This window comes from Rhodamnia argentea, chromosome 10, assembly GCF_020921035.1.
Source record: "Rhodamnia argentea isolate NSW1041297 chromosome 10, ASM2092103v1, whole genome shotgun sequence".
In the NCBI taxonomy this organism is placed as follows: Eukaryota; Viridiplantae; Streptophyta; class Magnoliopsida; order Myrtales; family Myrtaceae; genus Rhodamnia; species Rhodamnia argentea.
This window is the reverse complement of record NC_063159.1, coordinates 12235041-12250224: the sequence shown is the minus strand read 5'-3', so window position 1 is coordinate 12250224 and position 15184 is coordinate 12235041. Positions and strand designations below refer to the sequence as shown.

Here is a 15184-nt window from a genome sequence, read left to right as displayed (position 1 = left end):
GTCTAAATTAGTTGTAAGCTCATTTACGACATAGTTACGATCCATTTAACACACATATAAAGTTTAAACACATTTGCGACCTATTTATCGAATATAACGGACTTATTTAACAACTCGACTCATCATATATGTGTTAAAAAAATAGGCGTATGATCCATTTTGACATATCTAAGTCTTGCACGCTTGCAAATGTAACTCGCGACGTCACTCGTTTCCACCGCGCCATATCCAACTTCCGGCATGTAACAAGTCCCCCCTTTCGTTCCTTTTCCCTTCTCGTCTTTCCACCAGTTTTTTTGTTTCACTCTTATTCACTCGGGTGCCAAAGATCTGTAGCGACCGAGAGAGAGAGAGATAGAGATTTAATGCAAAGAAAACTGTGCTCTCTTCGCGCCCACTGAAATAAATTACTGGCAGAGACATTCTCCTCTCCCCACAGCAGCGTCACTTTCTCTTAATATATCCGAACATCATCTCGTGCTTGTGTTTGTGTTTGCGTCTGTGCCTGTGCCTGTGCCTGTGTGTGTCCCGCGAGAGAGAGAGAGGAAGACGAGGTGATGAGGACCATCTAAAAGAAAGGTCCCCCCGACCTTCTCGTGCAAAAATTCAAGTACAAATCAAGAAACACCAAGGAATGACAATGAAAGGAGCACAACCCCCAAATTCGAAAAGAAAAAAAAAACAGAGAGATAAGACCACTTTTTTATCTGAATGTCTTTCTGCAGGAATCACAAAGGCTGAATGGCAGCTCGGATTGCTGTCTTTCCCCTTCTTACACTCGATGATCACCTGCTCGTCTCGCTCATAACAGCTAAAGATTCGTGCGAATGCACTACCCATGTTCGGGGGGGCATTCAACCGAGACTCGGGTGGCTGTCTTACTCGACCTGTATGGACTTGGAGTGGGATATCGTGAGTAGAGGAGACGCCCTATGGAAACAGAAGTAGTAAAAAGTTTCATGGCTTAAGATCCCTTTGGCCATAGCACAAGACCGTGTAGCTAGGCCCTCGATAGTCCATGCATTATATGCCCTTTTTGGCCATTGTTTCGTGGTAGACAACGTGCCCGCAAATGGTTAGCGACATCGAAAGGTCGAATGGGATCGATCAACTATGACAAGGACCGATCTTGTTATCGAATCCCTCGGTTCGGTGTCGATGTCACGAGTGAGAGATGCTGTAGTTTGTCAAGATCGGTCGAAGTCAATCTATCCGGACTCGACACACCTTAAGTTTCAATCAGGGTCCCTAGGGCGGCCAACACGAGGCTGCTCCATTGTCGAACTCTGCCACAGGCCCCGAACGAACGGTAATCGGCCTGTGATTTCCAACCCTGTTCTTTTTACGATCCCCCCGGTAATCGAAACTACAGAATTCTATTGTCGCCGGAGTGTATATTCTCAAACTCCCACCATTGTTCGACTTTGTCGAGTAGAGACATTTTTCTCTTAGAGAGAGAGAGAGCGCAGTTCCAGTTCATGTTGAGCTGCCGTTTGCAGGGGAAAGGGGTGGGCGGGCGGGCGGTCCGAGTGTGCGAGGGACCGCGCCAAAATTCTGCGCTGGACTTGTTGCTTTCGCCATTTGACGTTGACAACCGACCACCCCATTTCAAATTCAACGGCCCCGATCTCCCCCCCGATCCTCGTGTCATCTCCACCTCATGATGGATTTGGTCTAACAGATTTAATGAGCTAAATTCCCTTAAAAACATTAAAAGAAAACTCAACTTTAGGTCCACTCCAAATTCTGTTCTAAATTTATTTTTTGTCTACAGCAGATTCGCGACTTTAGGTCTAAACTAAATTTGTCCGACTCTTTTTTTTTTTGTCTAATAGAAATTATGTAACTTTAACTCTGGTCTCGAATTTGCCATCATTGGGGCCCTTCGTACAAAAATGGTCGTTAGCCGTATTTGATTTCCTTAGTTTTTAATTTGAAAGAAAGGTTTCATTTTGGAAATAAATTTTCGGGCAACTACCCATTTCTCGTGATTTGTTACAGATGTGGGAATGCCACATTAAAAAGCTAGGTGATTTTCGGACAGATGGTTAAGGGGGACAGATCTGATATTAGATTGAAAATCGATAAAAATTTTTCTCTAAACAAAAGAAATTCGGGGAAAATTTCGGATTGAACCAAGAGTTTGGAAATTTTCTAAACTAAAAATATTCAATAAGAAATTGAAACTAGGCCTAAAAGTTAGAAAATATTTTAGACAACAAAAAAAAGTTCGGGACAGGATTTGGATCGGACCTAAAGCTAAGGGTTCCTTTCAAGGGAAATTAGGCCAATTTAATGTTGGCAAAAGTTGCTGATATTTGTGCCCAATTCCCGAGCACAGATCCAAGGGTGAATACGACTTTGCCCCCCGTGGGCACACGTGCACGTCCGTGATTGGCGGTGCACGAAAGACTTGGCACCCACGTGGCACAGCCCTCATTAAATATTCCCGTGTCCCGGTGGTTAGCGAAGGGGGGGGAGGAGGAGGAGGCCAAGTAAATTTTCACCAGTGCGTAATAAATTCCTGGCGATGCCGTTGAAGCAAAAAAGACCAAAAATTTAAAATAAAATGTCTTTCGTAAAGAGTGTCAGAGATTTGGACCATCTCCTTCCTCCCTCTCTCTCTCTCTCTCTCTTCTTAATGTTTTCCACAATTGTCACAAAGATGTTAGCGATGCTAGTGCAGTGAAAGTAACAAAACAATCACATCCGACCACGTACGGTGAAATTTCCTCTTTGTTTTTTTTTTACCATAGATAGATTCAGGCAGCTCCTTGTAAAGGGAAAAGACCCATTTGCATGATCCGGACATCTATCTGAATCTTTCGGAACATCTTGAACCCAACGTTCCAACCTGATGCAATCGAGATCAGCATTTGCCTTCTTTTATTTTAAATGTTACGTTCATTGCCGGGTACGAAAAGCAGATATTGGTCATTCGTTCGATAGGCATCAGAAACCAAAATAATCGTGTCAATATGGGACGATGAGGGAGAGATAGAGAAGCTGCTCGTGGCAGTTGAGACTCATCAAAAACCCTTCAGCTACCATTAATTTTGGCCCCGACCAAATGCAGAATACGTACATTGATTTTTTCTAACGAGTTTCGTCGATCATACTCCCGGAAGGTTTGAGGAAGGACTACGACGCATGTCGCCCTTCGTCTTCCACCACCTCCAAAGAGACTCCCGACGACGAGGCCGAGGAGGAGGAGGAGCCTGGCGTGCTTTCGCTGCTGACGGTTTCCTCTGCTTCCGAAGCGGAGACGCGGGGCGCGGACGAGGAGGACGACGATGAAGAGGAGGACAGCGACGGGGACGAGGTGTTGTACAGAGACAACGAGGACGAAGGAGAATGGTGGCCGGGGAGGCGGCACTGACGACGGCGGCGGCGGCGGCGGCAGCGGCGATCGCCGTGGACGAGCAAGTCCACGAAGGCGCCGTAGATGTAGCCGTGGTTGTCCCGGTCGTTGACCCGCAAGTACCAACAGAGGAGCTCTTCGAGGAGCGGCCAGTCGTCGCTCTTGATGCCGTGAGCCTCCACCATCTCCTCCATCGACTTCCTGAAGTCCTCGTACGGGTCTCTCGACTCCATCGCCAGCAGCGTCACCTTCTCCTTCTTAAACTCCACGTCGTCGTCGTCGGGGTCGTCCTCGCCCTCGCCCTCGTTCGCCTCGCAACCGTCTTCATTCGCTCTCGCATTCGACATGGAGCGCTGGTCGGCGAGGATGGAGCTGGTGTCGCCCCGGCTCGGCTCGAAGAAGAGCCGGCGCTCGGAGCGGGCGCCGCGGATGAGGGACTCGACGTCGGCGTCGTCGTTGGCCTGGTCATCGGGCAGCTCGGAAGGGGCGGTGGAGAAGCTAGGGGACTCTTCCGAGGAGGGGGCGGCGACGTGGAAGGAGGGGGAGCCGGAGGTGTCGAAGGCGGAGTTGATCGTCTTGAAGACGGGGTCGGCGTCGCGGAAGGAGAGGGTGCGGGGTTGGTGGCAGTAAGGCCACGGCCAGGTCGATGCCATGTCGGGGACTGCGTAGTGGTGGTTGTTCTTGGAAGAGAGGGAGAGGAGTTTCATCTTCTCTGGGTGGAATCTGGGTCTGATGAGGTTGGATTTGGATTTGGATTTGGATTGTCGTTGGAGGGTGCTCTGGATCTACCTTTGTCTACTCCATATGATATGCAGGCATTAATGGCCAGTAACAAAGGAGGGAGAGAGAGAGAGAGAGAGAGAGAGAGAGAGACCGTGGGGTTTGAAGAGAGTTTTAAAGAGGAGACAAGTGGGGGGGAGTTTTGGGGACACGAGTATTTGGAGCGATAGGAGGAGGAGGGGACTGGTGGGGTCCTTTCCGGAATAAAATTTCGTTTAAACTGTTCACTCACTAACTATAATAAAAGAGCCTTCCTTAACGTCCGATATGGAAATGTATCTTGTCTTTTTCTTCACTAACCTAAATCAACTTTTAGGACATTTTTAACATCCGTCTAACCTAAGTTTTCTCATGTCGTTCCTTTGATTGAGTAAAGACATGAGAGAGCAACCGCACGAATGGTACGGTCGTAGCAACACGGCACGAGTGGTACTGACATTGTGAAGCCCGATGTTTAGGGATGTAAAAGTCTTTCTAATTTGCCGGTCAAAATGGTCACGATGATTAATTCCGCGAGAGGGAGAAGCAAAGGGTTTCGGAATTTGGTTTCGAACGTAAATAAAGCTTTTGCTGGTGGAATATCCATGGACCGGGAACACTGCTCCGATGAGATGCTCCACAATCTCGGACGTAGCTTAAGTATCGATGCGGGTGAGCATGATCCGAGTTGGTCTGATTTCTCAAGAATCGAGGATCGAAATCGGACGGATGCCCTTAGGAATCGAGAACCGGATTGGTGGTCCCAATTATAAATCGGATAGGTTCTCAATTTTCGGAATCTGGAACCGGATTGGAGGTCTCAAGAACCGGTAAAATGAAAATAAAAGGAAAATTATTTTAGAAAAAAGGGGCTTATTTGCTATTCACATATCTACGTACAATATTCTCGTGATTCACATGGGGATATCCATGACACAGTGAATATTGAATACAATGTTCAATATTGTCCGGAGTTATTGAATCTCATTATTATGAATAATATTGTATTTAGTGAGAAAAGTAGGGCTAGGTCCATGGCAAAGTCTTCTCGATAGCTCAAACATAGAACTATATATATAATGAAAAGTTTTGGATCTGACTCCATAACCTACGCATGCTACCCAAGGCTAGGAGAAAAATTACCAAAAAGGTCCTAAATTATTATAGTTGAGTTAGTCTTAATTTTTTTTTATTTACAATTGAGTCCTAAACCACTTGTATTTCTGTTAATTCAGTTAATCCGACAAATTTTGATCGGAAATCGCTAATATGAATGCCAAGCATCCTATGTAGTGATGCCGGTTCTAGATTGAATAATTTTCAATAATATTTTAATATTTCTTCGAATTATTTATTTACTTTTTCTTTTCTTTCTCTTTCTTTTTTGTTTCTTCCCCTTTTACTTTAACCGGCAAGGTCGAAAAAATAATGTTTTTTTGAAAAATATTAAATATTATTCAAAATTATCTATGTGTGCGCCGACCGCACCACGTAAGACGGACGACGTCCATGTCAACGATCTCTTGGCTGAATAGACCGAATTGACACAAATACAAAAGGTTTAGAATTCAATTGACAACAAATAAGTTTAAGATTGAATCGACATAATTGAAATAGATTTTAAGACTTTTTTAGTAATTCTCCCTGAGGCTCCGGAGGAGAATCAAGATCGTTTTATGCCAAAAGAAATCGTGCAAACCATGACAGAAATTTACTTCCACGAGAGGAAGAAGCAAAGGGATGATTCCATGTGCGCATAGGTTGTCCAGCAACGGGGGCGAGAGGGGCAAATTTAATGCCATCGGATTTCCTTTCTTAGGGAGAGAAGCGATCTTATCTATACTGCCAGTTAATGATATATTTAGTTCCTGTACCTTAGCCGTCAATTGGGCGAGCCCCACTTGAGCTGCACCAAATACATCCTTCGTGCCACTCGTTTCTTTCTTTTCCTATGCGACGAAAAATTGGACCCACGATCAAAATCAACTCGGTATAATTCCATGTGGACAATTAAACCGACCTTAAGCAGGGTTAAGTTAATTCAGAACACGTTGAAAATCAACTCGATCTCGATATCCTCAGAGAAGGAACAGGGTGCGAGCTTTTCTTCCAATTGGTTTTGATCTTTAACAACTTCTGTTCTCGCTCCGAGATCGCCACCGATAGGCGGTCGGGACAGGGTGTCTGTTAAGGCAATGTCGGTACATTTTGACTTCAGATGAAATTTAGCACAACCGATATTTTAGCGCTCTGTAAGTCTCTTCCACGAGGCGGCAAACTTTAGCTAAGCTTCGTGACCTCTTCAAAGACGGGGCGATCCCGAAACCACCGAGCCAACCATACTCGGGGCGGTCAACTCCGCTTTCTCTTTGAACAAGTACTTGAAGTCGTGGCACATTATTTCATGAACCAAACCTTGTAGACTCGCCACTGTTGAAGGGTTTTCCGTGTCCGGGGAAGATGCACCTTCCTGCGGCGCGGCTTGCGGGCCTGGGGTAAAGCCCCAAAATGGACCAGTTTGTGATTTTCGTCATATGGAATCCGTGTTTATTGCTTTGACAAGGTCTATGACGCAGTTGTAGTACCTCTGTACCATGCATTTCTACCTAATATTCTAAGAGCCTCTAATCATGTGATGTCCGTACTTTCCCGGAAAAATTATCCAAAAAATTCTAAACATATTACACTTTTGTCAATTCAGTATTGAACCTTCTAATTTTCAATTTTTTTTTGTCAATACTCTAATTTTCAATTGAGTCATAAACATTTCCATATTTCGTCAATTGATTTCATCCGGCCAATTTTGATCGAAAATCGTTGATGTACATGTCGTCTATCCTACATGAACGATCGATATCGATGTGGATTTTTTTTTTATATTTTTATATTTTTTCCTTTGTTGCTTTTTTATTTTTCCCTTTGTCGGCAACTGTCGGGCCACGCCCATGGTCAACGGAGGTTACCGACCTCAAGCGAGGGACACCCTCACCCGGGCTAGCAAGGGCAGCCCTTCGCCAAATCAGCGAGGGCGAGGGTGGCCCATGCCCACCAAGGCGAGGGAGACCCTTGCCAACCCAAGCGAGGTAAACCCTCGCCCAATCCGACAAGGGCGGCTCCCGCCGCTTGAGGCCCGGGCATCCCTCGATTGAGGTTAGTGACTTTGTCAACCTTCGATGAGGCCTGGCAGTCACTCACGGGGGGAAAAAGGAAAAAGGAAAAAGTAAAAAAATAAAGAAGGAAAACATAAAAAAATAAAAAAAATTGTTAAAATATTATTAATAATTATTCACGTCGAGATCGACCGTGCCACGTTGAACGGCTATCATCCACGTCAACCATTTCAAGCCAAAATTGACAGGATAGACTCAATTAATAAAACGTGGAAAGGTTTAGGACTCAATTGGCAAAATAAAAAATTTAGGTTTAAATTGGCAAAAATATAATAGGTGTCGGACCTTTTGGACATTTTTCCTATACTTTTTCTGTGATGTGAACATGTAATATGATAAAGGTTATTCTTCACTTGCGCCTAAATCTAAAAAGCCCAAAAAAATTAGAGATGCTTTCAATCTACTGAAAAGAGCAAGAATTGTCACTTTAACCTCAGTTGGGACACACCATGTCAGCCCACAAAGACGGTGACCTTAGGGCTAGCACCTAGCAGTAGTGATTAGAGATCTCCTTCGTGATCGCACGATCGGTCGATAATAAGAGCACTTAATCTCGTTAGGTCATCCTACTTATCGTTGACTGTGGACACTCAATTTCTTTCTTGAAATCAATATGATCGAATCTGGTTGTGATAATTTGCGTTAGGAGTCGTCTCTTCTCGCCATCTCTAAGTAGCAGCTTATCTCACTTTCCTCTCTATTTCCTACGCATGCGTGTTTGTGGTGTTGGGAGATTGCACGTGTCATAGAAAACAAGATTTGCTCATAAAATGAATGTTCCTACTAGAGGTGTGCGGTTTCAAGGTCGGTCCATGTTTCAGGTGGCCCGTCTCAACCAATTTTTAAATTTTTGGAACACCGAACTTACTCTGCATGTTTTGAGACCTGAAACCTATCATATCACAAGTTCCAGAGTCTACTCAAGTTTCACACGTATTATTAATTAAATGATTGCAGTGAATTATTACTTCTAATGACCAGCATTTGATACTATAATCCATCGACCACAATTTATGCCCATACATACAAGAATATGAGATATCAACAAAGTAGAAATCTACATCACGGATATTGTCGAAAATGGAAGCTTAAACTAGCAGTTGTAGATTACACAACCATTATTCGATGCCGTGGAATACCGCGGAATCGCACAAAAACATATAGCAAGAAAAACACAAAGGCTAGTTTTAAGAACATGAAACCTATTTATTAGAATCGATTCTTCAATTTTTGAAATTTATAACTTACCCTGCATATTCTAGAATTTGGAACCAGACCGGTTCCCACCGGTTCATTCTTCAGTTTTCAACTTTACCCCCAAACCCATGCTCACCGAAAGATTCTATATAAGCTAGGACAAGATTCTTGTCCTGTTTCAGTGAGTTCCCTAGTACCCCAAGCCTTCTGGTCTCCCCGTAATTCCTAACTCAATATAGTACACGAATGAAACCGCGCTATCCTTGTCACCTCGTTTGGTTCACATCCGGGGAACTTGGGGGATGATGGGGCTGCTGCTACTCTCTTTCCACCATTGATTTCCTATTTGAGAACCCAGCAAGAAGATGCAATCTTCCTATTTGTAGCAACATGCCGTCATAGCCACGAGAAGTAACGTCACTCTGGTTAGTCGATTGGATTAAAGGGGGATTTGAACAAAAACATCTCGAGCGAAGGCTCAAGGAAAAAAAAAAAAAAATTCCAAAAAAGTGATTGGGAGACGGGGAGGGGACGTGTGGATGAAATTATTGTGTTTAGTATCTTTGAGAAGTAGTACTGCACCATGTGCTCTCTCCATCTAGCTGGCAAGTGAAAACCCCACAGCAGAGAGAGAGAGAGAGCAATCATTGAATGGTCATGTGCAGAAGCTTAAGTCGAGAACAAAAGACATCTAGGGTTTGCTCCATGGCATATGCTGGTTTCTGGTTTACAAATAAGCAGCCACAGCTCACGCAGCATCATTCATGCATCCACGGCTTTGATCATTCACATCTTCCCTTTGCTTCGTTCGATGTCCGGTTTGGGTGAGGGGTCTCCTGAACCTTGTTTCAATCTGCAAACTACTGACCGTCCATACTATTATAGGCTTGTAAGTGCATGCATCGGATATGAATTGTTCTATATTATGGAAGACATTTGAGAGAGGGGTAGGTATAGCGTAAGATCGATGAAGATGTCATCTCGTTAAAGAGCTGTTATTTTTTGTGGATAAGAAGCTAAAACGAATTGATCTGTAAGATCACCTGAAGAGGCGTCCTAGTTGCGATACACGAAAACTGGTTCGGCCACCAATTAATCGCCAAACTAAAAAAAGACAAACAAAAAAAATCGAACTTACACTGCGAAATTGTACATGCACCCCATCGAAACAATCTAATCGTACCTCCGTCTCTCTCCTATCTGTCCTTGGAGAAATCACTGCTCAACCAGGAGATCAATTTGTGATGTTTGAGACTTAGGTTAGGAGGAGAAGGTTGTCAAAGATGGTGGTTGCCGTTCGATTAACGCTCGTCGCTTTGGGAAATCGATGAAAATAGACCATTGGACCATAGAGGGACAAATTACTGATTCTTCTTTCTGGAAACGTAGAGCTAGGCCCACTTCTTGGCTCCCTCGTAACTTCTCGTCCATATTGTCTGAATTCAGGCGCAATCCACCATATTTTACCCACCATTAAGCCCAACAATGACCGAGCGTCCCTTGACGTCAAGATCATGCATTCCCACTGAAATCCACGCTGCAAAACCAATGCGGACCCGCATATTTAAGGACAATTGTGAACGACAACCCAAATCTGGAGGAGGGTTAGTGATTGCATGGCATTTAACTCAGATGAATAGCATATGCAAATCATCAGAGGAGGGGTTGAACCCAACAGGAAGATCGGGGGTCCATGTTGTTAGCAATGGCCACGGACCGTGCCTAGGCTGGCTTGGCACGTTTATGTGCCGGGCCAAGCATGGCACGGGGACAGCGAACCTTCACACAGAGCAGCCATGCCGTGCCCGGCACAGACCCCTTCTCGAAATGGGTCCAGCCTGGCCTGGCCCCAGCAGCGGCCGCTGCTGCATGTCATATTGCACCACAAACTAAATAACGTGGAACAGAAGGGGGTAACTATTTGGACCCCAAAGATGGCATCACGATTCTCATAGATAGCACGTACGCAAATATCGGGACCAATGGCCTGCTCTTTTACCTGGTCTTTTAGTTTCTCAGAAGGGCGGTCCCCCTTGGGGTTACTTTTATGGTCTTAATAGTAGCAAAATACATGTCCCATCATCATCGCCTCGATCCATACCATACGGATACTAACATACACCAGAGTCTGGTCTCAGATTCTTCGGAAATACTGGGGCAGGATTGGCTAAGAACCACTCAACCAAAGTGCAACACACGAAGTACAGATGGGAATCTGCACCCACATCCATGACCATGTCTATGTCTGCTTTTGCGCGTTATGCATTGGAATCATCTGTTACGATCTTTCCTCCAGAATGCCTTCTAACTCCTTTTCGTTCCTCCCCCCAATAGCATGACAACGTTGTTTAACCAGACAGGCATCGTCTGGTCCGGCGGTGCCTGGATCCCGGACGTTGGCGCTAATAAGGGGCCTGGCCGACTTGAACTAGGCTCAGCTAGAAAAACTACTGTAACCGAGCCCTTCTGAATAATGAGGGGAAATGGGTGAAATTCTCAGTAGCAGAACAGCAGTTCGTCAATCTGTAAATCATTTGGCATTCTGATCTAGTCGGCTAGCACACACAGAAAACGCGATGGACTATAATTTATGTGTCCACGATTAGATAATATGAGACAAAACTTTCTATTTTGACATTAAACTGCGGTGGCAAGCCAGTTTTTAGTCAAACTAAAGTTGCCAAAGTCAGCACCAAGATCTGAGGTGGTTTGCATCTCGTAGTCATCACAGGAGACAAATCCCTCCTCAGTAAAGAATCTATACTTGAGTTCTAAATGAGGTATGTTGGCCGCCTCAGCAGATCTCCTAAAAATTATGTTTAACAGAAGATGACTGACCTTGCACGGACAGAAACTTTATAAGACCTGTCCCCAGTTTCCCAATATTATCATCATACAAAAGGAAAAATTATCTGCAAGCCAGCAACTTCCAGATGATTCAGCTGTAATAGTCCAGCCATCCAGAGCTGTTTGGGTTGCCTTCAGCCCACAACAACCAACTAATGAAAACACATTTGTTTCACCTTCAGCCTACAACGACCAACGCATGACAACACACAAGCACAAAAGCATGTAAATTGACCGAAAATACAAGCTCATGAAAATACGGAACCTATACAGCAGATATCGCTGTTGGTTCCTCGGAGTGGTAATAAGGATGATACAAAATCAATTTTCAAAATATTCCTCTGCTACTGTTGTTCATCATAATTCACCCCATAGTAGCATCCCCCCAGCTTAATTGCAAGGAACAGAATCAGTTATTCTGTCTGTCCAAATACTCAACATCATGAGTATAGTTAATTTACATTTACTCGCTAAGGTCGACGCATTTGATATTGCCGGCTAATTGAACCGTCTGTACCAACATATTTTGTCTAGTATTTCACAGTAACCAGTCGATGCATTTCAGTTGAACAAAATTGGGGCGGAGAGAATGAGGACTAGGTGCAGATCATAATTGACGATTCTTCACCAAGAAATTCCCCAACAAATAGTAGAATTTAGAGGGGACTACGGACTGAGAAAGAAAATTTGACCGATACTAAATTTATTTACAAAGATGAAATGCTTGACTGGCTCATGGAAGAAGAGAGAGAGAGTCCTTAGAAGCCAAAAATTTACAAGATGCTCTCCTATGCTATAGGAATAGGCTCTAAAATTCTTCTTTCGCACCAGATATCATCAAGAACCACCTGAAGCTGTTCAAGAAAAGCCCGCTATTAAACTCCAAATGTTTAAAAGAAGCAAGACCTGAAATGAATGATTGTCTGACAGTTCCATTATTCTGCTGCTATTAAGGTCCAAAACAGACTGTTACTCAGGAAAACAAATTTCCCCAGGTCAGGTCAAACAATAATTAAATTCATCATTAGACCACTTTGAGCTACTTCACGAGTCATACTAAAATAAAGGTATGCGAAATGCAATCATATACTTAAAAATACCCAATTCAATCATATACACACCGATACAATAAAAGAAAATTCAAGATAGCCTCGCTAACAAATGAGAAAAGAAACCTATACTGATGGAATGTCTTCTATGAGTTGATCTCATAAATGGACCCAATCCGATTCTGTTGCTCCCACATGATAACCACTTAGCTGCATGCCAATACACGACAAACCACGTATCTTTTTAAATACCCTGAACAGAATGGTAAAAAGATGTGGAGAACATCCATTTAACTCCATAAGGACAATTCCTTTTCAGCAGGAAGATAAAACACTTTCCCTAGCAGTAGTCAATCCACAGGAAAGCGTGAACAACCAGGAAAAAGAATGACCCAAAAATACAATGGCAGCAAATCATTAAAATAGTAAAAGTAATGCAAAGACGAAACACCAAAGTCCAAGCAGGGGAAAACAGCATTAAATGTCGGAGGTGATCAAACCCAGAAAAATTACTTGGCTAGCAGAATGTCCTCCCTCAGGATATTCTGAAGATAATCCTAGTGATATGATAGACGCAAAACAAATAGATGAAGAACTTCAGAAGCTGTTCTTGTCAGCTTCATAAATTGAATGTACTGGAAAGGCCATACAACTGTTGACAATCACCAATAAACGGCTGCTAGACTTCTATCATGCAGCAACCAAACAAATGAGGGAGAAGGAAACTATCTTTAACACAAGAAAGCTAGCGGAGCTGTGGGACCTAAAATCCACAATATACAAATTCCGAAGAATTTAATGAGGGGCATTGAATTCTCTTTGGATATAGCTGAATTTACCAGGTCCAGAATATCGCAATAAATCTACAACCATCAATTTCAGCTTACCTGACCAACTCCAATTTTACATGAGCAAAGCATATCAAATTCAAGATAAAAAAGGTCCTCCATTAGCTAGAAAAGAACATGGTTGACCAACTCACAAATGCTAAAAATTCTTACGTTGTGACACACACAAAACAAGAGTTGTAACTCTGACTGCACAGAAGGTTTTACCAGAAAGATATTGATGACAACGGATAAAAATAATTGCTAAACTTCGACTTTGGATATCAACATATTAGTTATTCGTTGCGAACTTGTGAATGTCTTTCCAGGCAAATGAAACAGCTAAGCGCTGGAAAACTGTCCTCGCCCTAAACTTCACTATTGGAACAATGAAGCCATAGGACCACAGCTCAAAGTAAAACTTTGCAAAAGAGATACCCCTCCTTCCTCTTTCCTCATCTATTTGACAGTTGCAAGGACCAACAACCGGCTTAGTTCAGCATCTTATACCTAAATTCTTAACTCAACCTTACAGGTAAAATGAACAGCGTACTCACAAAGTACAGAGCAGCAAAATACAACTACCATCCTGCTGATGCCCCGAGAACTTTAATGGTCTGCCATACATGTACAACAACAGAATTAAATGGCTCAAAGATGAAAAGATAAAAATGCTGGTCAAATTCCCAAACAATTTGCAAAGAAAGCACACAAGCATTCAGATTTCAAGTTGACAAAGTAGCACACGACCAGGGAAGACTTCTCTGTGTTGCTATACACCATCCACTAACTGTATTGGGGAAGGATTTCAATGGAATTTCACAATATTTTTATTTATAAAAGACGTCTTTTCATCCAAATGCGCATTAATTACGATCTCTTCATTGGATCATTTACCACAATAACATATTCAGATTTAATCATGGAATAATACAGTAATCAAATTTCCACCTTGCTAAGAACCTTCGACAGGAAAAGTCAAACAAAGTTCATGATTACGCATTACTACTAAGCAGGTTCAAAGCTTGCTGTCGAAAGACAGGCACCTTCGCAAATACATCTTCTAGAATTTGTGAAAGTTAAGTCTTCTGACACATAATGCACACTTCCTGAACAAAAGAGGTCAATACATGGAAAAGTTTGAAAAAAAAAAAAAAATTCTTTATGGAGCATCGTCGAATGACTAAGAAAGTCACTTCTTCATTTTGAGGAGGATCCAGGCATGCGCTAGTGGATTTATCCACAAATAAATAGTTTGTACAGAATGCGAAGGGCCTTTGAAATGTGACGTGAAGTGACTTGAAAAATTCAATCGAACAGCATTCTTCGATTATAACAAGACTATACGCAAACTAGTAAACTTCTTCAGGAGAGAAGCTTCTGTTCTCCCAGAATGCTTACAGATTTTTCTATTTCTTTGCTGGACAAAGCACTTCTATTCTCAATCTCAAGTACCAGTCGAAACAAAAATATCTCAAAATTGGCCTATAAAGAAGAAATATCCATTGCCGAAATAATTAAGCTTGTGGAATGATGTCTGCCACATCTTTATAACCACGGAACTTTGCAAGACTACTCAGCGTATCTCAGTTACTCTGTTCTCTCACAATATATAGCTAGATATGGGATTTTAATTCATAATCAATAGTGCTTTGTGGCAGTTGTTTCTGCCACTAGCTTTAATAAACTTTTAAAAGCATATGCAGGTATCTTTCCACGCTGCAGCGTAGCAGGTATCTTGTAATCTATTGAAACACCTTAAAGAGATAGGAACTTTATACTTAATGTACTTCAGCAACAGCTATTAATATTTACAAATTGAATGCACAGAAAAGCTGTGAATTCCTCATACTTCCAGCAACCTCAGCAACCGTGGTTAGTCTAAACAAGAATACTGGCAGATAGAGCAGCTACATTTGTAAGCAAGCAGCATCTACACAGCAATCATTCTGTGCAACAAGAAAAGGTTTCAAC

General features: G+C 42.9%; 1 protein-coding gene across 1 annotated transcript; it reads right to left on the bottom strand.

Annotated features, from left to right (window-relative positions):
- Positions 1 to 3028: 3028 nt before the first annotated feature.
- LOC115753899 (transcription repressor OFP13-like) lies at positions 3029 to 4208 on the bottom strand. Its single transcript, XM_048271475.1, has one exon. It carries the CDS (start codon positions 4066 to 4068, stop codon positions 3142 to 3144), a length of 927 nt encoding a protein of 308 aa, XP_048127432.1. The 5' UTR covers positions 4069 to 4208; the 3' UTR covers positions 3029 to 3141.
- Positions 4209 to 15184: the final 10976 nt, after the last annotated feature.

Bases quoted from the DNA above. Each gene is read 5' to 3' on its own strand.
- LOC115753899 (XM_048271475.1), bottom strand. From the start codon at position 4,068: ATGAAACTCCTCTCCCTCTCTTCCAAGAACAACCACCACTACGCAGTC.